Source organism: Carettochelys insculpta, chromosome 5 (genome assembly GCF_033958435.1).
Source record: "Carettochelys insculpta isolate YL-2023 chromosome 5, ASM3395843v1, whole genome shotgun sequence".
NCBI lineage: Eukaryota > Metazoa > Chordata > Testudines > Carettochelyidae > Carettochelys > Carettochelys insculpta.
In genome coordinates, this window is record NC_134141.1 from 81304312 (window position 1) to 81327905 (window position 23594).

Below are 23594 nucleotides of genomic sequence, written 5' to 3' on the forward strand. Positions count from 1 at the left end.
AGAGCAACTTCCGGTGCAGCATAGATAGCCCCGCCATGCATGAGCCACCCAGAGCGGCTTCTGGTGCAGCGCAACCTTGAGCAAACCACCCATCCCACCCAGGGAGCAAAGGTGCCAGAATGCTGTTCCACAGCATTCTGGCAGGAAAAAAGCCCTGGTTATGTCTACAAGGAATTGAACATCAGTTTCTCAGGCCACATGGCAACCCCATTTCTTTCTAATTCTTGGATGAGACAAAGAAACAAATAGGTCTGTAAAAGAACGTTGACTCAACAGAGGGGTGGTAAGTCCCCATTCTATTGAACTAACTTCATACATAGCCAGCAAAACTCAAGATTGGTGTGGTATGGCTTCACATGAGTTACTGCATTAATAAATATCAGAGGGGTAGCTGTGTTAGTCTCTATACACAACAACAGCAAGAAGTCCTGTGGCACCTTATAGACTAACAGATTTTTTTAGAGCATAAGCTTTCGTAGGCAAAGACCCACTTCACCTTTGCCCATGAAAACTGATGCTCCAATAAATCTGTTAGTCTATAAGGTGCCACAGGACTTCTCTTTGCTTTTGCATTAATAAATTATATGAGCTGAATTGATTTTGTCTATGGTTATATTCCATGAGATAATTTGTCGAATACTGCCACATAGGCAGAAAGATTGTATTCAGAGTAACGGTCCATGGCAGAGTTTTAAGGGAATTGTAATAAACAGGGATTATTTTAGGTCAATAGTGTAGAACAGTCGTGACGGTATTATCAACAAATCTGCAATGCCTGGGAAACAGGAACTGTTAGTTTCCTAGAAATATCTAAGAAACTATGCAAATAAATTTTATTCCAAACAATTTTGTCACTCCCATTTTCTGACAGGTAGCCAAAAACTAGCCTAACAAACGAGACTTGAAAGAGAACAAGAATATCTGTTGGTTCTCTCTCTAGGCACTCTCCACGGCTACGTCTACACGTGCCCCAAACTTCGAAATGGCCATTTTGAAGTTTACTAATGAAGCGCTGAAATGCATATTCAGCGCTTCATTAGCATGCGGGCGGCAGCGGCGCTTCGAAATTGACGAGCCTTGCCGCCGCGCGGCGCGTCCAGACGGGGCTCCTTTTCGAAAGGATGCTGCCTACTTCGAAGTCCCCTTATTCCCATGAGCTCATGAGAATAAGGGGACTTCGAAGAAGGTGGCGTCCTTTCGAAAAGGAGCCCCGTCTGGACGCGCCGCGCGGCGGCAAGGCTCGTCAATTTCGAAGCGCCGCTGCCGCCCGCATGCTAATGAAGCGCTGAATATGCATTTCAGCGCTTCATTAGTAAACTTCGAAATGGCCATTTGCATGGCCATTTCGAAGTTTGGGGCATGTGTAGACACAGCCCACAGGTAACAAGCATTCTAACCATACAGACTAAATCCCACTCTGTGTATCATATTTTACTGGCCCTTTAACTTAAAATTGAACTTCTTAGGGTGCAAGGACTTATTTATTCTGTACATTTGACCTATAGGTCAATGCTGGGTAACATCTGTGATGATACAGGAAGATAACCACAAGCTATGATCTCCAGTATGGCTGTACAGAATTCAGCGCACCTGGCACATATACGTGTATACACATATATGGAATTGTGATTATTCTGGACCTCATTATCTAATCCTGAGAATAGTGGGAGACACTTTAACCCTCAGCTCAAGAAGAACAGCCATCTCTAATTTGCCACAGTGACTAATAACCATTCCAGTGTCCCAGAATTGCCAGAGAACAATATGCTCTGGCCATCCCTCATCCTACCTCTTTTTCTGGGGTGGAGGCAGAAGCAGGTGCTGCAAAGCTGGCTCAACTAAAAAGCTGGGAATCTTCAGCTAGTTGTTTGAGCCCCTTTGTTTCACTGGAGAAGCACAGAAAGCATGAAGTAGGGCTGAACATCTGTGCCTCTCATCACAGATTTAAAATTGTATTATTTTCCTGTCCTTTGTTTCTCATTGGCTACAGTTACACTGACCCGAAGTACCAGCAGCAGTATGCAAATGGACAGTCTTGAAAATGCAAATGGACAGTCATTTACATATTCACTTGCCAGAAGAGGGTGCTGGCCACAAATAAAAAAGCAGTGTAAACAGGGTTCTGCTGGTGACACTGCCCTTTGTCGGCAGCCTCTTATGCCTTTTTCCTGTGTCTCTTTTTCCAGGCATAAGAGGCTGCCGACAAAGGGGAGTGTTGCCTGCAGAACCACCTTTACACTGCCTTTTTTCTGTGGGCAGCAGCCTCTGCTGGCAAGCGAATATGCAAATGAGTGCCTATTTGCATAGTGCTGCCTGCAGTTCGGGTCAGTGTAACCGTAGCCAAAGCATATAAAGAGAAATAAATCTTCTTTCAATGTGTGAAATAGGACTCAGATGTTGTTTACAGTTAAACACACATAACCAAACATTTTGAAAAGAAGGCAATCTAACTGCTGTCATGAGAAGTCAGCAGAGAACTACATTTTACAAATCATGCAGGAAACAAAGGTATCACAAATCATTAGAATTCACTACATGATAAATAATGTGCTTTAGTATAAATGGCAAAAGAATTTCACTTTGTCAGTAGCATTTTAAGGACTGCACAGTAAACCATCCATTTTATGGACCCCGACTAAGTGGACTTTGGGAACAATGGATGTCCACCAGCCCACCCTGACCCTTCCTTGTTCCTGAACTCCGTTTAATCAGTGCCCATAAAATGCTAAATCCCATCACCCACCCTCAAAAAAAGACGACTTACCGGAGCCACTGCTTCCAGATGCCAAACCCTCCACCACAGCCTGGACTGTCGCCTGAGCCACCACATGCTCCTCCCACCAGAGATGGAGCACGTACGCGGGGAGACCACTCATATATGTGCCCCATCGCTTGTGGGAGGAGTGCATGGTGGCTCTGGTGGTGGCGGCAGCTCCGCACCAGGCAGCTTCGGCCGCATGGTGGGGACTCTCTGGCTGCGTGAGGGTCCAGCAGCAAATCCAGCAGTGGTGGTTCTGATGAGTCAGGGGATTGCTTTTGGGGCGGGGAGGGAATGGGGCTGGAGCGGCAGCAAACCTCATATTTAATTGACTTTTGGGTTTAACGAACACCCATCCCCATCATTAGTCTGTTAAATTAAGGCTTTACTGTATTATCCTTCACCTCACAAACACATGCTGTAACTAAGTTAAAAACATGACGACGATAAAACTTCTGAAAACAGATTTTTAAATCCCACAATTTCTACATTTGCAGTTTTGATCTGACATAGTTGACTCTGTGTGCAGTTGTAGTCTTCATTAGACCTCTGAGAGCAAAATCTGTGGTTCTTGTCTACTGAGCAACTATACAAAATAAATGCAGAACACTCACAACAAATTGTGATTCAGAGGGAATCAAAACCAACTGTCATATGGGTGTTGTTTCTAGCCTCTTTTCCAGTGATTTCAGGGCCCTACTTTGCAATCACTATTCCATTGGTGAGCAGGGGAGTTTAGCTTCAGAAGGGACTGCAGAAGCAGACATTTACTCATGAATAACTATGAGCTCAACCATAAATGCTAATTTACAACAGTAACTTCCTTAGGAGAAAAAATCCTTTAGAAATAGGAAAAAGGAATAAGTGACATGCTCACATGATTGTAATGAGGCACCCTGAATTCTGGAATTGTATACTTTTATACAATACATAGTGTATTAGTGCCATTCATCTACAATTCTAACCCATCCTTTCAGTGAAGCTACATATATATTTTCCTGAGGCATCTGACCATCAGTGTTTTGGCAATGTGTCTGTATCCCCTCCAGTTTACACACTAACCATAAAATGGAATCACATCCATGTTCCCATATATAACTGAATTACTGTTGATGTCTGCAGACTGGTAGCACATTTCTCTGGACACGCAGTGGTGCTAGCTGATACTTTTCAGTAGTATCAAATCCATTGTTTCAATCTCATGTCAGGAAACTCAGCCTTTTATTAAATGTTCTGATACAGTCTCAGTTAAGACCAAACCCAGGGGAAGGAGGAGGGAGACTCTGAGGTAGAAAAGGAAGAAATGACTCTAAAGAGTCAGTGCTGTCACATGGAATGTAGCTTGTATCCACGTGAAAGGTGAGGCATGACTAATTGCAGCCAGCTCTTTTGGTGTTCAGCTGTCATCATGCGTGTTGCTTCCACAGGGAAGAGCCCTGAATGGCAAACTTTATTGAGCTGTGTTGACCATGAGGGAACAGGATAGTTTGTGTATGAGCTCAGTTGTAGGCAAGCTGCAGTTGCTTTACAATTCACCAGTAACTTTGTTTCAACTACGGGCCCTGAAGTGGAGACAGCAAATCAAAAATTAGAAGTAGTGGAGAAGACAAAATAGAAATCACTGTAGAACAGTGTTACTTAAGCTTGTTGAGACCCACAGAACACCAAATAATAGTTTGTATGTTGAACACCTGTGAAACTTTTCCAGGAAAAAAAACAAAAAACACAACAGCAACATACACAGCAAAACCAAAATGAAATAATTTAATCAGGTATCATAGCAAAGAAAAAGTAACATTGTATCTGGTTTTAACAGAAAATATATACCATCAGCATATGAGATCAAAGAAGTGTCAGCTGCTCACAGCACACCTGCGAGTTGTTCATGGAACACAAGCATTCCGCAGAACATAGTTTAAGGAACAGTGCGTCAGATCATACCATTACATGTGCTGGAGGAGTTAAGGGAAGAAGCTCTGATACTGCTGACGTAGCACTCCCAGTACACCGAGCATCAACATTGTGGCTTTCAATGAAAATCCTTCCTGGCTGCTAGGAAGGGTGTTGGCAGTGCGCCAGAAGGACCTCAGCTCATCCCTCCAGTGCAAAGCAAAATGGCAATGACATGGTAGTGACTGCAAATTGTCAGATGGAAAATCCTTGTCACTCCTGCATTGAAGGCTCGGAACTAAAAACTGAAAGCCTGGAAACTAGAATCTGAATTAATGTAAGACCAAAAAATATGCCATGACACACTTTTACCTTTTGATTTAATTTGCTGTCGTATTCTGTTCAGACATTTGTTTTGCATAATTCAGAGGTAGATTTAGTCCCACAACTGGGCCTACAATACTCAGCCATGATGTAATGTAGTTTATGTCCCTAAAACAAAACAAAACAAAACAAAGAGAACATGTATGTATTACCAAAATATTTACTAACATTCAGATGAATGCCTAAAAATAACCTTATAACCAGAGAACTTTATTTAAAATGAAGTTATTCCTGCACTTTACATGCTTTGCATCTATTTAAACTCACAAAGTTTAAATGAAAACACAGTTTTACTATACACAGATAGGGGATGACAATTCTCGACTGTTGTTCTGACTTTGGAGGTGTACACAACTGATTTACTTTACATATGCTAAACATCTTACTATAACCTCACTAACTGCACTGGTGGTTCCTCACCTGTTTTTTCTTTGTGAATTAGCCAATACAGGAGCCATGAATTCATTCGTCCGGCAGGGATGGAGGACAAAGAATGGTTGTCCAAGTAATGGGTGTTCCTGAAAGAATCCATCAGTTGGTTTTATTGCCAAATGGTTTTAGGAAAAGATGCTATTTAAAAAAGAAAAATGAGGAGACAATTCCTCCACAGAGTAATTCATCAGCTCATGTCAAGATAATTTGACCCCCACTGTTTTAGAAACACTAAAGGCATTTAAGCAATCAATATTCAAAGGTACAGTTTTTAATTCTGAAATAGAAACAAGTGTATCCTGTACGTTATGCTATCATGTTAATTATGAGGCTGAGGTTTTCAAAAGCAGCTCACGGAAGCAGTGAGGAAGTTCAGAGCTGAAAGCAAGTTGCCAAGTTGCTGTTTAAAAGCATATTCTGACACAATGTAATGCATTCCCTGGCTGAGGAGTCTCCACTGAACAGCTGCTTGACAATTTTAGGCCAGATCTATACTACAATCTTATGTCCATACAACTATGTTACTCAGGAACCAGAAAAATTCACACTTCTAAGCAACCTTGTAATAAAAATCTGACCCCCCCAGTGCAGACACTTCTTTGTCGACATAGCTACTGCCTCTCATGAAGGTGAATCTCTCCTGTAACATAGTAGCATCTTCACTAAAGTGCTACAGCAGCATAGCTGGACAGGAGCAGCTGTGGGGACGGATATGTAGAAAAGTTCTCTCACACTGGTCTTGCCAAGTTGGAGGGCAGAAATGGTTTTATCTGGGGATCAGTATGGGAGGGGGACCTCTCAGGGCTATTATAACTTCAACCTAGTGCCAACTGGTAACAACCCTGAGCTCTAGCCCTCATGAACAGAGGTTATTTTCCAGTCCATACAGAGAACTGCAAAGAACAGCCTATCAGCAAATCAAAAATTGCTGTGACAAGACATACCTCATCCGCCCCCAGCAATAGAAGTATAAAGTAAGAAGTTCAGGGAGAAATGTGTATGTTCTTTTTCACCTTCATATTCCCTACGACACGGTTGATAACACAGTCCAATGCCTCATAAGGCTCTCAAGTTCATCTACAACAAATACACACAGAAGAAATACGCACCCCAACCCACTCAAACCTGCACTCTAGTGCAAAACTAACAATGACCTTGTCTGTAATTATATCAACAGACAAGCCCATGACTCTCATACTGGTGAGATTAATTTGCATGACCACTGCTGAGGTCACTCCTAAGGTATCACTGCACCAAACAGATTCCTACTTCATCTCTGCATCTAGCAAGGGACATAAGTACCTAATATGGCACTGCAATGAGCAATCTAAGAGGAATTCCAGAAGAGCCAAATATCAAAATAGGAACAGGTACCTGGTTTTTACAAGATACTTGTACTTGGTTTACATGCTACTAAGTCACATCTTCAGCTAGGGCAAGAAGCTCATACTGCTTCTTGGGAGGGGTGAAGAACAGGGGCTGTGAGCAGCTGCAGGAAAGTAGCATGATGTTTTTCTTTGCACCCTCTCTGCCCAAGACTGGTTTTGTGCAAGGCTTGACACTGTCCTGGGGATTGGTGTGGCAGAGGCACCCTGGCTACAGACCCTTCTCTGTAAATGCACTCTGTTCTGGCACTGGGAGAAGACAGCAGCACAAAACCCATCTCACTGGTTTTAGTTACACTATTTGCGGATGCCTCTACTTCAAAGTGATGCACATGTGACTGGATATGCCAGCTTTGGCAAGCAGATTTCAGCAATGGTTTGGCTGTATTTTATTGAAAGATCCAGGTCTTTGCCTACATTCACCAGCAAAACGCTCAGAGACTTGAGTTCCCAGCAGTGTAATGAAAAGCTCACATTTCCTCCATTCACCAGCCATAGCAAGGCTATCCTGGTCCCACTGAAATCAGTGGATGTTCTTCCATTGACTTTACTGAGATCAGGATTTGCCCCACAGCACTGAAAATATTAGTATTATAACTAGGGGCTATGTCTAGACTGGCAGGTTTGTCAATAAAATGGCCGTTTTGTTGACAAAACCTACAGAGTATGAAGATTGAGAAGTGCATTTTGTTGACAGTAAGTCAACAGAATGTAGTGCTTTTTTGACAGCCATACCCTGCTCGCCATGAGGAAGAACGCTGCTGTCAACAGAGATCTGTTGATAAAATGGGGGTCTGAATGTTCCGGGGGGAATTCTGTTGATAGAAAAAGCCTCAGGGACACCGCACCACCCTGTCCACAGCAATCAGCACTCTATGGTTCCCGCCTCTGGCCCTTCTTAAAGCTGCAGGAAGCCCAGGGAATTCCCGGCTGGAAGCTGAGAGAGTAGCTCTGGCGCTTGCACTTTCTGCTGTGTCCAATGCCCTCACAGCTGCACACTTCCAACAGTGTTGCACCCATGGCTGAGCAGGAAGGAGCCCAAGACCCACCTGGTCCCCTGAGGGAGCAGCCTCAGGGCTCCCAGGATCCTCCCCAGGGCTCCAACAGGCAGTTACCCTCCTGGTACAGGCCAGAGATCAATGCCCTCCTGGATCTCTGGGGATGAAGAGGAAACCCTCCAAGACTCTTGGGCCATCTGTAAGCCACAGGTGTGTAAGTGGGCCCCAGGGAGGGCTAGGCTGCTCCTGGCTCATGCATCACCCATGAGGGGACTCCTCTGTGGCCAGACACTCACCTTGGCTGCCAGCCCATCGAGCGGGGGGCGGGAGGGAGGTGGACGCAGTGGTAAGCACAGTCCTGGAGGCACTGCAGAGCCCCTGTGTGGCAGGGCCCACTGTGCAGGCCACACACGGCTTTGCTTCTGGGACATCCCTGTTCCTTGGCCCAGGGGGTGCTGGTCGCTGCTCATGGGGGTGCAGGACCATAGGGGCTGCACTGCATGAATGACTCAACGTCTCTCCACCTTGTCTTCCGTACAGATGGACCTACACCATCTGAAGACCAGGCCACCCTGACAACACCACCAGCTTGCCCTCGCAGCCAAAAGACTTGTTGGAGGGTCCATGAGCATCTTGTGAGGCAGCATGTCACCATCCACCGAGACATCCACGGGATCATGGAGCACCTGCTCAGGGTCGATAATGAGTGTCGGTTGTGGGTCTGAGACCAGTTACTGTTCTGCTGTGATGCTGTCGCCAGTGTCTGGCGGGACATGCTGTTCCAGTCGCCCATTGCTGCCTCCACTGCCCTGCATCTCTGCCTGCTCCAGTGGGAGATGGCCATAGCCCCTCCCTGACCCCTGCCCTCCGCCTTCCATCCTCCAGGCCTCCCTGCGCACCCAGACCCCGCTGCAGCCCTGCCCCGTGCATACCTCCCGCTGGTCTCGGCCTGGGTTCGACAGGCGCCCTGAACCCACATTAAGAGGGGATCCCAAGGTAGACACTGCTCAGGATCCTGCTCCCCACTGAGTTTGTGGTCTCCCACCCCGTCCACATTCTGTGGCCCCAGCGCCTGTCCAAAGCCCCCCATCCAAGTTCTGAGGCCCTCAACCCCCTGTCCCAAGCTCCCACCACAACTGCTGTAAATAGTTACAGCTGCATGGCACTTCTTTGTACATAGTTAGGATTTCAACTGTTTTTGTTTCGTACACTGCTGTTTCTTGTAAATAATTCTGAATGACAGTTTTTTTGTTTTGCACAATTTTTATGTTGTTCCTTAAAACCCATTTCATTGTTCACCACCTGTGCATCTGTTGTTGTTGTGTGGGGGTTCAGGGACTGAGGGGGTGAAGGGAAAGGTCACGGTAGGGATGGGGTAGAGCTGTGGGCTGAGGCCCCTGCTGGGGGTGGGACATAGGGAGGCTTATCGAGGTCCAAGTTAGAAGCTCTCCCTCAGGGCCTCCCAGATCCACAGCATATCCTGATGGGCCTGGCGGATGGCACCTGTGCCCAGCTGCTCATAGGCACACCCTTGCAGACAGTGTCCACACACACCCCATCTTGAGAGGAAGGTCTCCCCTCTCCCTCCATAATGAAGTGCAGGGCACAAGTCCCCACAACCTGGTGGTTGTTGTGCTCCCCTACATCGAGCCAGGTCAGCAGGCACCTGGCCCATGCCATGAGGCAGCCCAAGGCACACTCGGTCTGCTTCCTGGCATGATTCTTGCAGGAACAGAATAGTTCCCAGCTGGGGTCCAGCTGTCCTATATATGATTTTGTGAACCACTGCATGAGGGGGTAAGCCACATCTCCCATGATGTAGTCTGGCACCTGCACATCCCTAACCACAGGAAAAGCACAGTGGATGCTTGGAGAGTTCTACTGTCCCTTGCAGGAGTAGACAAGCCCGCAGCAGGGTCAGGGAATGGCTATCCAGTGGGGTTCCTTTAAGTGGCTGTCTCTGCAGGGCCCCAGCACCAGCTCCCGGAAGGAATGGGTGACCGGCAACCCTGACTGATATTGTTCCGGGTGGCAGTTTTGTCAAAACAATGGCCAGGTTGTCTGGCCACTCTCTGTTGACAGAGCCAATCGCTCTTTCAATGCGCCTTGCTGTCTGGACGCATTCTGTTGACAAGAACTGCTCATGAAACCCTGAAATCTAAACATAGCCGTAGAGTGGTGGGACACTTTGTTCTAGTGCTAAAACATATGCATGCATGTAGCTAGCCTTTTCTTTAACATAAAAATCAGACTACAAATGTTTTCAGACCTCTTTGTTTTATCTCTTCAGTGCAAACAGTTAATGCATGCACGACTGCTACCATCTGCTGTCTGTAATAGTGAACTGATGCCGTTCTGCACTAAGAAACAACTGCCTATGTGAATTAAAATCTTTGCTGTTCAGCTGCTAGTCTGAATTAGTCACCTGTCTCTCAAAGACATAAGTCAAAGAAGCATTTTCTTGGAGGTATTAAAAAGATATTTAATTCTGTTTACATACTATTAAACCCCCTTCCCCTCCAAAAAGTGCACAGCCAACAATTAGTCACAGCACCCTTAAATATAAGAAATAGCACACATAGATATGTTCACTTCTTAAATTACCAGAAGTGATTTACCTAGTTCAGTGGTGTCCTACTTTTTTTATTGGGGGCCACATAGCAATTTTATACATGTTCTGGGGACCGAACACAATATAGCCCCAAACCCACCCCCTACAAACCCCCCAGGTTTAATCCCTCACAGCCCCAAACCACTGCCCTGCCCCCCACCCCACCCCCTAGTCTTAATCCCCCACACAGTCCCAAGCTGCCCCCAGGCTTAAATCCCACCCCTGCAGTCCCAAGCCACCCCCCAGGCTTAAATCTCCCCGCAGTCCCAAGCCACCCCCAGGCTTAAACCCCCCCACTGCAGTCCCAAGCTGCCCCCAGGCTTAACCCTCCCCACCACACCACAGTCCCAAGCCACCCCCCAGGCTTAATACCCCCGCACAGTCTCAAGCCATCCCCAAGCTTATACACACACCCACACACAGAGCCAAGCGCCCTACAATCCACCCCCAGCGAGACACCAGAGCTGCCTCTGGAGGTCTGAGAGCTGTGCAGCCAGAACCACACCACCAAAGCCAGGACCCGCTGAAGCCGCAACCTACGCAAGCCGTGCTCGAAAAATGGCAGGGCTGCTGGCAGTGTGGGCTGGATACCCCGATTTCGTTCTTGATTTTGCTTGCCCCCCACCCCAGAGAAAGCACAGCAATAATTTCACTAGCTGAAGAGTCACATTTTCTCTTCAGCATCTAGCAGTCCACGTTTGGACTGATTCTACACTTGAGTTGGGCAAAATACCCTTAAAATGAGTGGGAACACAGGCCTGAGCCTTCCCTGTTATGTAACATCTCATTATTCTACTACTTCACGTACCTCCTTGTTTTGTAATGATGCCTGAAGCTTGAACATTTCCCTGACATCTATGATCCAAATGTAACATATGAAAGAGTTGGGGGCATCAGCACTGCACAGGGGCCATGTCTACACTAGCCCAAAACTTGGAAATGGCCATGCAAATGGCCATTTTGAAGTTTACTAATGAAATGCTGAAATACATATTCAGTGCCTCATTAGAATGTCGGCATCCGTGATGCTTCAAAATTGCTGCGGCTCGCCGCCGCGCGGCTCATCCAGACAGGGCTCCTTTTCGAAAGAACCCTGGCAACTTCGAAATCCTCTTATTCCTAACAGCAGATAGGAATAAGGGGATTTCGAAGTTGCTGGGGTTCTTTCGAAAAGGAGCCCTGTCTGGACGAGCCACATGGTGGTAAGCCGTGGCAATTTCGAAGTGCCACGGCTGCCGACATTCTAATGAGGTGCTGAATACGTATTTCAGCACTTCATCAGTAAACTTCAAAATGGCCATTTCGAAGTTTTGGGCTAGTGTAACCATAGCCAGGAGGAATGTCCCTCCCCCATTCCACTTGTAAGACTGAAGTGTGGATTTTTACAAGCCTACAACTATCCTTCCTCTCCAGATTTCAAATGGGGGTTGGGATCGTGGGTTCCAGATAACTGTCATACTTCTATTTGCTGGAATGGACTGGAGCACTTTACCTCTTCTTACCGTCCTGGCTGTTGTGAATAAGGAAGGTTTCTGTATCTCTCTTCCATTGGCTTCCTGACTGCTGTGAGGGAACCAGTGAAGTTCAATCTATTACCCTACTCCATCTCCCCTCTATTTCTTCGATCCTTCTCCCTGTCAGTAACTTCACAGCTGGCCTCTGCCACTTTCCCAAGCAGAAGTGACACCAGGGGCTTGACATAATTCTTGAAAGTTTCACTGCATGCCCAGGATTCTGAATAGCATAAGGAAGCTGATCATTTTTGTTAATTTTATGCTGCTGCTGTTTGGAAAAGCTATGAGCAACGTTCTAAATAGTGTTGCTTTGGTCCACTTTTAAAAGGTTGTCTTCACAAGCTAATCACTGAATTCTTTGTTCAGCTCCAGTCCAGGAAACTGGAGTACATTACAGCTGTTTACTTTAAAAATCTTCTTTACTACCAAGGATAGGAGGGAATCCCATTAAGCAAACTGATGCGTCTGAAGTCAGAAATGTAACTGTATTTGCTATTGCACAACCATGTATGGAACCCTAAGTAAGAGATGTCAAATAACATGAATACTGTGCAGCTTGGAACTATGCAAAACTTAAAAGTCAGGGATGTGCCATATGGCATGTACTGCATGTTTTGATGTGAAAACCTACAGCACAGGAAATCATTAGCGAAGGTCCACCAAGCCCTGTCCCATAAATGCCTCCAGAAAAGTGGGGCTGAGGCAAGGAAGGAGGCTACTGAAGAATCAAGAAAGAAAGTGAAGTAGCACGTTGAAGCTTGAAAGTCTGGCTAAATCCTGAATGCCAAGTCCTGTAAACCACCATGTCCTCATTCTTTTGATAATCAGCTCTAATCATGCTTAATGTAAATTCCAAGTTAAATCGCTGAATCTACAGCTCTGAGAAGGAAGTGATGAACATCTGCCAATATATATGTTAGCATTATCACAAGAATGATTGGCATTGGGAATTGATAATGGGAGATAGAACCTTCTATTGCTAGGTCACCACTTCAAATCTGTCTCTGGCTGGTAGGCGCTGAATGTCATTGTAACAGGGTCAACTTACTGCCACTGTGCCTCCTGCTGCTTGGTCCAGGAATTAGCTAGTTTTCCTAAGCATGTCATTGCCCTCTGGTGGGTGCGTTGTCTGCTGCCACGCACTTCACGCTCAACTCTCTGGACCCATGTAGCCTTCTAGCTTGTGGGGCCCTCTTCAGGACACTGCCCTCTGGAACTCTAATAGTCCCTTGCCCCTTTCCACAGGATTCAGTGGTCCTGGTTCACTCCGGGGCACGCACCTTTGTGACCCATTGCAGCCCTGGTCCAGCCCCTCACATCAGGAGCAGATTGCAGTTATTAGAGCCACCTTGGTGAGGCTAAGCGCAGTACATGGGGGAAGAGGAGGGATTCAGGCCCACCAACTACTTTGAGTCCCAACTCAGGGACCCTCTGGCAGCAGCCTTGTCCTGCCCTCCTCTATCCCCTTCATTGCCATGCTCCTTGGGCCATTTCCCCTGTGGGCCCCCTTGCACCTTCTAGGCCTCTATTTCAGGGCCAGCAGTCTAGCAGGCCTCAGGCCAAAGCCACTCCCTAGCTCCCCTCAGCCAGCCCAACCCTGCTCTGTTGAGGTGCCGCTCTGTCTGGGAGCCAGTCTTACCCCTTCCCTGGACAGGATCTAACTGAGCCAGCTTTGCTGGTGCAGCTCCTTATGTACTAAGCTGCTCCAGGAAGTTGCCCTGTGATTGGTTCCTCCAGGAGCCCTTCCCTCATTGGCTGGTGGAGTTGCACATGCTCCCTCCAGCCTGCCTAAGCCCTTTACTTGTAGTAGTGGGCGTTTGTCCCACTACAGTCATACATTGATGGCCTGCATAAAATTAACTGTGAGATTTTATATAATCAAAATTGACATGAATTATGGCCTTTGTTGATAGTTACAGCTGAGGAACCAATGACTTAATCAGCCATGCAGAATGACAACCTGTTTCTCGAGCCTAGACGTGGTCTTTCAACGTCAAGAAGCACAATGGCAGGGCAGTTTGTTAATTTTTCACTGCTGCTGTCTGCGGTTGCCCATACCGTGGGTTAAGGGAGGACATCAATCTCTAGCATTGTCAACCCAGATTCCTTCAGAAGTGATAGAAAATGTTCTGATGGGAGTAAACACAAGCCCTCTGAGAATGCACTTCATACACATATTTATATTTATTATCTGCTGCAGCCACTTGATAGAATGGAACAAGCCCTCTCATCCCAAGATGAGTGCATGAGAAGTGGATTTTTCCTTCTTCTCATTTGGGAGCAAGTAAGTGAGGTTTGGTTTTATTTTTTCCTCTTCACATTTGTGTGGCCTCTCACTGACTTTTGTGTGTGTCAGTGGCTCCTGATTGAAAAAGAGGTTCTTGGTTCTTCACTCCTGCCCTGTATCAGCGGTTCTCAACCTGGTGGAGCAGGTTTCAATTCATTTTATTTTAAGCAAAAATCAATCTTATTGCAATGTAACTTGTGCAGTGGAAAATTTGCAAAGTAATATGCAGGAGGTACAAGCTGATTCCCATAATTGCTATCTGGAGTTGTATAGAACGGAATCTTACATTTATGGGTTGCCAACAACTCTTCTGGACAGTAATGGAATGCCAGGCAGTGAGTCAGTTTATTTGAAATCTATTGCATTATTTTCCTCTATATAACCCCACACAGACTCATAATACAATCTGTTCAGTGGCATAAATTGGAATCCATCATTTCTCCATATCTCTTCTATGAGTCTTGCCCAACTTTCATGGGAAATTGAATTTTTGCAAGCAGCAGCTTCTTTGAATTTTTCAGCTCAAAATGTAGCTTAATTTACCTTCTGTGGAAAGACCTCTTTATTAGGTGGCATGAAGAAAGATTTTTAAAGATGGTCTGTACGCACATATGCAGCTTAGCTTCTTGCTTGGAATTATGCACAGAGAATGCTAACAGGCAAAAAAATGTGACAGAGGAGAAGAGTTTTATTTTTCATTTGGCATTTAAAACTAAATTTAGTTTTGCTTCGTTAGAGCAAAAAGAAATGAAATCCACAAGCTACTTGAGCAGGGCCACCCCTTAATCAAATGATGCCCCAGGTGGCAAACAACTTTGGCAAGCACCAACACCCATCTCCTCCATTCATTAAACTGTTAAATACCTTATTTTTATTGCATTTGTAGTTCATTGCAATTTGCATGCTTGAGAGATCCAAAGACAATAAAATAACAAGTGATGTCAGTCTCTCAATGACCACTGTTGATCAAAGACGTGCTTTAATGATCTGCATTCAACTTTTGTGCCTGCAATCAGGAGTGTGAGCAAAATCCTCAAGCTATTCAGACATTAGGAAAAATGTCCTTCAGCTCTGCCTCATGAATGAACTGGAAAACCTGGAGTGCAGAGTGGTTCCTGTGCGGCAAAATGTGACAGATGTTGCCTATTTTGACGCAAAGGTCTTTTTCATTGATGTTTGAATGTTCCACATGAGTCACGGGCCCATGAAGATCTGTGCAATTGTTCAAGATCATTTTCCTGTGTGTTGGAAACTAACAGAGGTTATAAAACACCCAGGTCTTTTTGATGCTTCATTTGTCCAAACTCTTCTTCAATGGAGGTTAATGAAAAATGAATCTACATATGGAATATTGGAAACATTTTACTTCAAACATTATTTTCCCTTTTGTCGCTAAAAACAAAAACAGCACTTTGCACTCTCCTAAGCCCAGCACCCCAAGCAGATGCCTGGGTCACTTGTCCCTAAGTCCTACACTGTTCTTTAAGGGCTCAAATACTACAGTTAAAGTCTTTTTTTCTTCAACACATGCTGTTACATTTTGAGAAGACTGTCTGTCACTTAACAACAGGGCTTTATTTGCTCTCTCTTATCACTCCCTTGTCAAAAGTTACTAATTAAACTGTAACTTCCATCACAAGTTTGCAAAGAGTTAACTTGTAAAAACAAAACCTTGCTCCTTTTTTACCTTCTGCATTGTCACAGGTTGCTGCATACTGAAATGCCAGTGATGAATCCGAACATTGACAAAAACTTGAATATTTCCAAAGCACAAGTTTAATTAAGCACAAAACTTCCCTAAGGATGGGTTATATCTTTTATCAGGTTGCACATATTGAGATAGTAAAGCACTGATACTGTAAAATCTTCTTATCGATAAACTAGGGAAATGCAACATAGATGAGGCTACTATCAGGTGGATATGTAACTAGTTGGATAACTGTTCGCACAGAGTAATTATTAATGGTTCACAGTCATGCTGGAAGGAAACAAGTGAGATCCCACAAGAGTCAGTTTTGGGGACAGTTCTATTTAATATCTTCACCAGCAATTTAGATATTGGCATAGAGAGTATGCTTATCAAGGTTGCAAATTATACCAAGCTGGGAGGGGTTGCAAGTACTTTAGAAGATAGGGTCAGAATTCAAAACAATCTGAACAGACTGGAGAAAGGGTCTGAGGCAAACAGGATGAAGTTCAATATGGACAAATGCAAAGTACTCCTCTTATGAAGGAACAATCAGTTTCGCACATACAAAATAGGAAGTGATTCCATATGATGGAGTATTGCAGAAAGGGATCTAGGAGTCATTGTAGACCGCAAGCTGAGTATGAGTCAATAGTGTGACACTGTTGCAAAAAATACAAACATGATTCTGGGATGCATTAACAATCACAAGAAGTCTTTCTTCTAGTCGACTCTGTCTCCAATTCTGGGCGTATTTCAGGAAAATGTGGAGAAATTGGAGAAGGTCCAGAGAAGAACAACTAAAATGATTAAAGATCTAGAAAATATGATGTAGGAGAGAAGATTAAAAGAGCTGTATTTGTTTAATTTGGAAGAGAGAGGGCTGAGGGAGGACGTGATCACTGCTTTTAAGTGTTAAAAGGGTGTTACAAGGAGGAGGAAGAAACATTATTCTCCTTAGCCTCTGATGACAGGACAAGAAGCAATAGGCTTAAATTGCAGCAAGGGAGGTTTAGGTTGGACATTAGCAACATTTCCTAACTGTCAGGGTAGTTAAGCTCTGAAATAAATTACCTAGGGTGGTTGAAGAATCTCTGTCACTAGAGATATTTAAGAATAGGTTTGACAAATATCTAACAGGGATGGTATAGATGATTCTTGGTCTTGCCAAGAGGGCCAGGGGCTGGACTTGAGGACCTCTTCAGATTCTATGCGGCCTCAGAAATGATGCTAGAAATAAACAGACTAAGCAACTGCTAGGGTCCCAGTCAGCTCAAGCCCCCTGTGCACTCTTTTAATTTGGGGGGATTCCCCCAAAATATTCCTGCCTGGGGTTTTCAGTGGGATAGTACTGTCTACGTGGAATCTAAAATATTAGAGATACTCACAGTAAACATCACTTCAGGCAATGGCTAATTAGCTACAGATAACTAGTTTGGCTCCTGTTCCCTCAACATACAGGTATTTTGTTGCCTGCAGATCTCCTGTAACAGTGCCATTCATTTTCACTGTCATACGTGGAGCACCTTCAACAGTAATGGCTTCTATTTTCTCCAGTGCTACATTAAACTGCCTTAGATCATCCATCATAACAACATTTATGGCCTCTCCATTGATACCATAATGCAAGGGATGTGTGTCCAAGACACCCTTCACCACATCCAGTTTTCATGATGTTGCTTTAATAAAAATCATTCACAGAGGCACGTCAAGCTTTTTATCCCGGGCACTACTACTGAGTGCAGCAGCAGGCATTGGCCTCAAACCTATTTGAAGCACTACCTGCAATCTCAAGTCAGTCTTCTGTCCAGTAAAAGGTAGAAATAGTAAAACTTTTTCCAAATAATCGTCTTCTACGGAATGGAATGGAAACAGAGATGCATTAACTTAAGATGCATGTCTTCCACATTTCACCATCATATCGTGCCCCCAGTTTTAAACAGTACAGTAGACACCCGAGTTACACGAGGGCTCCGTTCCACGTACCATTGCGTAACCCGAATTTCACTAAGTCGGGTGAGGGTCCAGCTTTTTCCCCAGTGGAGCATGCATTCTGCAGCCAGGGAAACAGCAGAAAGGTAAGCCCTGGGGCGTGGGGGCAGTTGGTGAGGGTTAAGCCTGGCGGTAGGTTGGAGCCATGGGAGGCAGGCAGGGGGACTAAGTCTGGGGTGGGTTAGGGCTGCAGGAGGGCGAGGGATGGAGTTAAGCCAGAGTTGTGTGTGGGGGTGGTGAGCTGGAGCCCTGCTTGGCTGGTGAGCTGGAGTGGGGGTTGATCCAGAGCACAGGGGGCTTGAATTGGAGCTGCATGTGAGGGGTGGTGAGCGAGAGCCAGAGCTGGGCATGGGGGTGGGGTGGTGAGCTGGCAGTGGGGTTGAACCAGAGCTGGGGAGGTTGAGCCAGAGTTATGCCTGAGGCACGGTGAACTAGAGCCAGAGGCAGGGTGAGGGGTGAGCAGGAGCTATGTATGGGTGGTAAGCGGAGCTGTGGGGGGGGGACCTCAACCGGGGCCATGTGGAGCTGGGGGGGGTTGAGCCAGGGTGGACAGGAGTGAGTTAAGCGCAACTGGAAATCGCACATTTCCAGGGTTTACTGTAGGAATCAGGGTCAGCTGCGTAAGACCAGGATCGCATTCTCTGGGTTCGCATACTCTGAGACCTTATTGTACTTGCCAATGAAATCAATGCTAATCTGTAACTCTTACATCCAAAGCTTATGCTTACACCAGTATTTTATGTTACTAAGTTTGTCACCACTTGAATTTTTAAAATAGTTTCAAGTCTATGGATTGACCTGACTTCCAGCTCTGCCCTACTGGTTAGCCTTAGCATTACTAATATTATAGAACAGATAAACACTTTCATTCGTTAGGAAAATGGAACACTTCTCACATAAAAAGAAAATAAGACATTGCCTTGCTCTAACACCTTAATGTTACGCACTGGTAGTTAGGTGTTGTGGTGGTCATGCCCTAAATAAGTTTTTTTTTTTTTTATTAATGAACTAGAGGGGTTTTAAACATTACAGTGCAGCCTGAAACACTGAAGCAAAGTCAGCATATTCATAGTGGGTTTGCAATGATCAGCCACACTCCCGGAAAGGAAAGAGGAGAGCAACAGCAGCCACATAAAAATATTCTAAATTTTATCTCGTTGCACTTCTTCAGAAAATGTTGCCCCAATAATGGAGTTGCTATAACAGAAATTCTATTACCATGGAATCACTATGTTGCAGAAGCAGCATTTTTATACAATTGCAATTACATAAGAACTTTTATAATTCTGATAGAAGTTACAGATCACAGTAATAACACCATTATAATACTAATTGTATTGCACTCTGTTTTGCTTACTGATGGGGACTGCAACATGTCTATTAAAGCAGTAATTTCATAAAAATGTTTCAGTAGGTTTGGTACTGGCTATGCAGATTTGGTAACAATAAGAAAATGCTTCAGGGCGAGCAAATGACAGATGGAAGAGGTTTGCTGTAAAGGCTTCATACTCCCAACAAAGACTTAAAAAACTCCACCTATCTTGTGACCTGTGGTATATAATGTACACTGTCCTAGGCCATAGATCCTAGTTGTTCTGTTCCCTGCTTAGAAAAAAAAGCTGAGCACTGGTACTCTATGTTCAAAAACAAGTCCCACTGCCCAAGCTGTCTCAAAAACCAAACAACAGAGAGGAGGAATTATTTGTGTCTTTCTGTTAATAGTCATTCTTCACTAACCCCTAAAGCACAACTGCTGTCATGGATGGGGTGCCACACTCCATCCTTTTAAATGGTCAGAATAATACTGCGCTGATGCTCTGCAAAGGAGAGGTTTTGGAGAGGAAAATCGGATCAGAAACAATGGGAAAATTACAGAGGGAAGCAATCTTTTTTCCACTATTGAGCACCTGTGCCGAGGTACAGAAAAAGGCAGAGATATTTTGTATTAAAAGACAGATTGTACTCTGAAGAGAATCTGTTACACTGGCTTCGTCTTTCTCATTAGATCTATTCTCCATGTGGACCCAGCGTCAGATCATCTGACCTTAATAACAAGTCAGTTTTTACTCCTAATAACCCTGTGCAAGCAACAGAAAGTGAGCTCGATACTGTTTCTTTTTCAATCATCACCAATAGAACTGTATGTTAACTTGCAATTGCAGGAGCAAATAATTACACTCCACCAATTCCAACGAAGAGAGTGAAATTGCATACATGTGACTAAGAAAGATTACGAAGTCAATAGGGTTGCACAACACAAGGTTACCAGTTTGGTATATGGAACCAGTGATGCATGAGAAGAAAGATCTTTTTAGTTTGAATTTTGGATACAAGGGTGACTTTTCAGGATTGGCATTTATAAAAATCTTACTTCTGAAGTAAGCACAGTTGATACAGAAGTTATTAAGATGATAAATACTGACCTCCCAAATGACTTTTGTCCAGCCACTTTTTCAGAGCAGAGCTGGACTTTAAAAAAACAGAAATGCAATAAATGCTTATGGAAAGTAATTCAATACAAAGAAGGTACCATGCCTAAAAAAAGAGTGCCTGCAGGAAGAACAGCTGGATCAATTTAACTCTGGATAACAAAAAGGTGGTGCTTATTTGAGGGAATGAAATACTTCAAAGAACAAGCTGATACACCATCTCCAAGAAAGAGTTTGCCTTCCATTCATCAAAGTGGGTGTAACATTTTAGAGTACATCTACACTGCAATAAAACACCTGTAGCTGGCCTGAATCAGCTGACTCAGCCCTGTGGGGCTCAGATTGCAGACTAGAAAATTGTAGGGTAGATGCTAGTGCTGGTCTAGAAGCTGACCTCTGAGTCCCCTTTCTGTCTGGACTAGATTACAGTAATTTATTGTACTGGGGATGAAGGCCAAAACAATAAAAAGGCTCTAGCTCATTCAGAATCTGGCACTTCATCTTCTCATTGGAATGGAATGCCATTCCTAGATCAACCTGATGTTCCACAACCTCAACTGACTGCTAATCTCCACTTCCCTTATCAATCTTGGGCTTGTTCTTCAAAGCCGTAAAGTACCAGGACTCAGCTACACAAGTGAACTACATCTCCATTCAGGACACCTAAAGACAGTTGTGGTCCTCTGGTTCAAAGCACAACGCAGTTTACAAAGTGGAGGACTAAGCATGTCAGGAGAAGTAAAGCATTTTCACTTGCGAGAACATAGGTGTGATTGAGACATCTGAAGTGATTAGTCTAATCTGGAGAGTTTCCCCATCTTTAGGGCTTCCTGGAAGTCCCTCTCATCTCAGCTGTAATCAAGAGGAAAAAAAATAAATATAGCTATTCCACAAACAAATGGTGATGGATGATAGACAGACAGACTTTAAAGTACACAGACTTTTTATCCAAATGACAGTTTGCCCTGTAGTACCATCATGGAATGTTTGTAAGTTCCGCTCCTTAGGAAGGGACAATTTTGTTCTTCGCAGAGTTTAATTTCTAATTGGGTCTTCTAGGCGCTATTGCACTACTGACAAAAACACTGATGGAAAAATGGCTCCTGTTTAATTGCTAAGCCCACTTCTGTAGCACATCAGTGTTTTTTATAGAAAATCCAGGCACACATCAAACCAACCCAACCTTGTGAAACTTGATCTGATAAATGCATATCAACAAGTGGTATGACAGCAAAATTAGGTTTCAAAGGCTAAAGCATTTTTTTCATTATAACAAGTAAAACACCTCAGAAGTCTAACTTTCATAAAAATTTTTAAAAAGGTTTTATAGTGGGAAAACTGGCATGTTACTATATTGTCATAACTGGCACCTCAGTCATTCTTTCAAGAAAATAAACAGATGACTGATTGCATCTTTGCCAAAATAAGATTAATTTAATGGCCAACATTTTAGTAATCTTGCTTGAAGTCTTAATTAATTACTATTAAAATCTGTTCCAAAGTTAAGAGACTCATTTAATGTGCAAAACGTGAAGATTCAACAAGCTGTGGAAGTATAGATGAAATGAGATATAAGCGAGATTCACTACCCTGATTTAGCAATGAGGAGTTGTGGGGAGGAGCTGATGTTAAAATCTCTCCCACCAGCATCTGACAAATATGTCTACAGACGGTTCATTTGATAATCCTAGGAAATCCTGAAAGCTGATAACACTCAGGTTGAACAAAGGGATCTCAGGAAAGCAGATGACAACCAGATCTCTCATAAGATTTACAGACCAGAAGTATTACCGTAGATACATCTCTGTTTTAACTATCTTCCCATTGGAATTTTTAAATATTGTCAAGTCATTTTATGTATCATTGTATTAAGCCCTGTTATATAGAAATGTAGTTCTATTTTGTAGAACAGTTCCTAGAAGTAGGGAAGGTAAAGAAAAAACTCTCTGTAGCCTTTCTTTTTGGATTGCTTAACTGATTGTCTTCTTGAGTGAATGGAGTGTGAATGCAAAGGCATGGGAGACCAGCACCTCCAGGTATGGAGAAGGTAGGTCCAAGACCAGTGAGAAGAACAATGGAGCCTGTGAAGTGGGCCCACTGAAAGAAGACTGGACACATGCATGCCTTGGGAGACACCAGCAAGTGTCTGACTTTGGAAGCACCACCCAGAAGAAGGTGCTAAATGCATATTCTTAAAACTGCACTCCCAGATTACGCATCTGCATGAGATGGCTAACTTGCGGCAACCTGCCTGAGAGAGAGGACTGTATAAATGAAGGCATCTGTTCAGGGAGAGGTATAACACTGCTGGCTGAACAGCTGAGTTTTGTCGACAGAGTGCTTTAGCCATGTAGATACCCATTGAGTTTTGTCAACAAAAGCCAGTTGTGTTGACGGAGGCTGCCCATGTAGACGTAGCCCCAGGTGTAACAGTGACTGAAGTGTGTAACGAATGGAAGCCCTCTTGTGCTTTATCATGGGATTCAAAAGTAACTTTCCCAAAGCCTTAGAGAGAGGACTCAATAGCACCAACACAATTAAGTTGTTAATTCATTTAATTAATTCTGCATCTATGTGGAAAGCAGGAGTCAACCTCTATCTTATAATACTAACCAACTGAATATAGCTATAACTGGAACCTCACTCAAACTGTGATACAGAAATCTGAAAGCAACCCTTATCCTTATGTATAAAGCATCATTTGATCAAGTATGGGAATGCTGTATTAATATTTATGAAGTTTTCAAAAGAACAGGTACCTGTTCCCACTGCTGTTAAAAAGACTTTTCCCCATCAACTTCAACAAGAGTAGTATCCACACCCACAAATTGCTCTGCAAATCTAAAACATTATCATCATGAGATACAAGCATCACTGAATGAACAAGTGATCAAACACTAGAAAATAATCTCAGAAAGGTAGTTGTATAAGTTGGTAGCTTCACCAGGAAAAAAAAACAAGCAGTCCTGGAGCACCTTAAAGACTAACAATTTTATTGATTAGGTAACAAGCTTTCATGGGTAAGAGCCACTTTTATCAGCTCTGCAGCAAAAATAAAAATCCAGAGTTTATATAGTTAAGTTGAATCTACCACAGAAAAATTTAGCTCAGAACTAATATTCAGCTAACCTTTCCCCTTCTTCGGCTTTGTTCTCTGTAACAACTTTCAGACAATCTCTGCTGGTAAGACTGGTATCTCCCTTCTCTCAGGAAATGGTAATTCAAAT

General features: G+C 44.0%; 1 protein-coding gene across 5 annotated transcripts in view; it reads right to left on the bottom strand.

The window, feature by feature from the left end:
• Positions 1–2327: 2327 nt before the first annotated feature.
• ATG10 (autophagy related 10) overlaps positions 2328–23594 on the bottom strand; it is a 185395-nt gene continuing 164128 nt past the window's right edge. For 4 of the 5 annotated variants that reach the window (XM_074995374.1, XM_074995377.1, XM_074995376.1 and 1 more), the window contains 2 exons: positions 5453–5550; positions 4508–5140 (listed from right to left, as the gene is read on the bottom strand). In XM_074995374.1, coding sequence (XP_074851475.1) covers positions 5029–5140; positions 5453–5550 — 210 coding nt within the window. In that variant the 3' untranslated portion in view covers positions 4508–5028. Of the gene's footprint in view, positions 4321–4507; positions 5141–5452; positions 5551–23594 lie in introns of those variants that run through there. The other variant, XM_074995375.1, reaches the window with a different exon arrangement.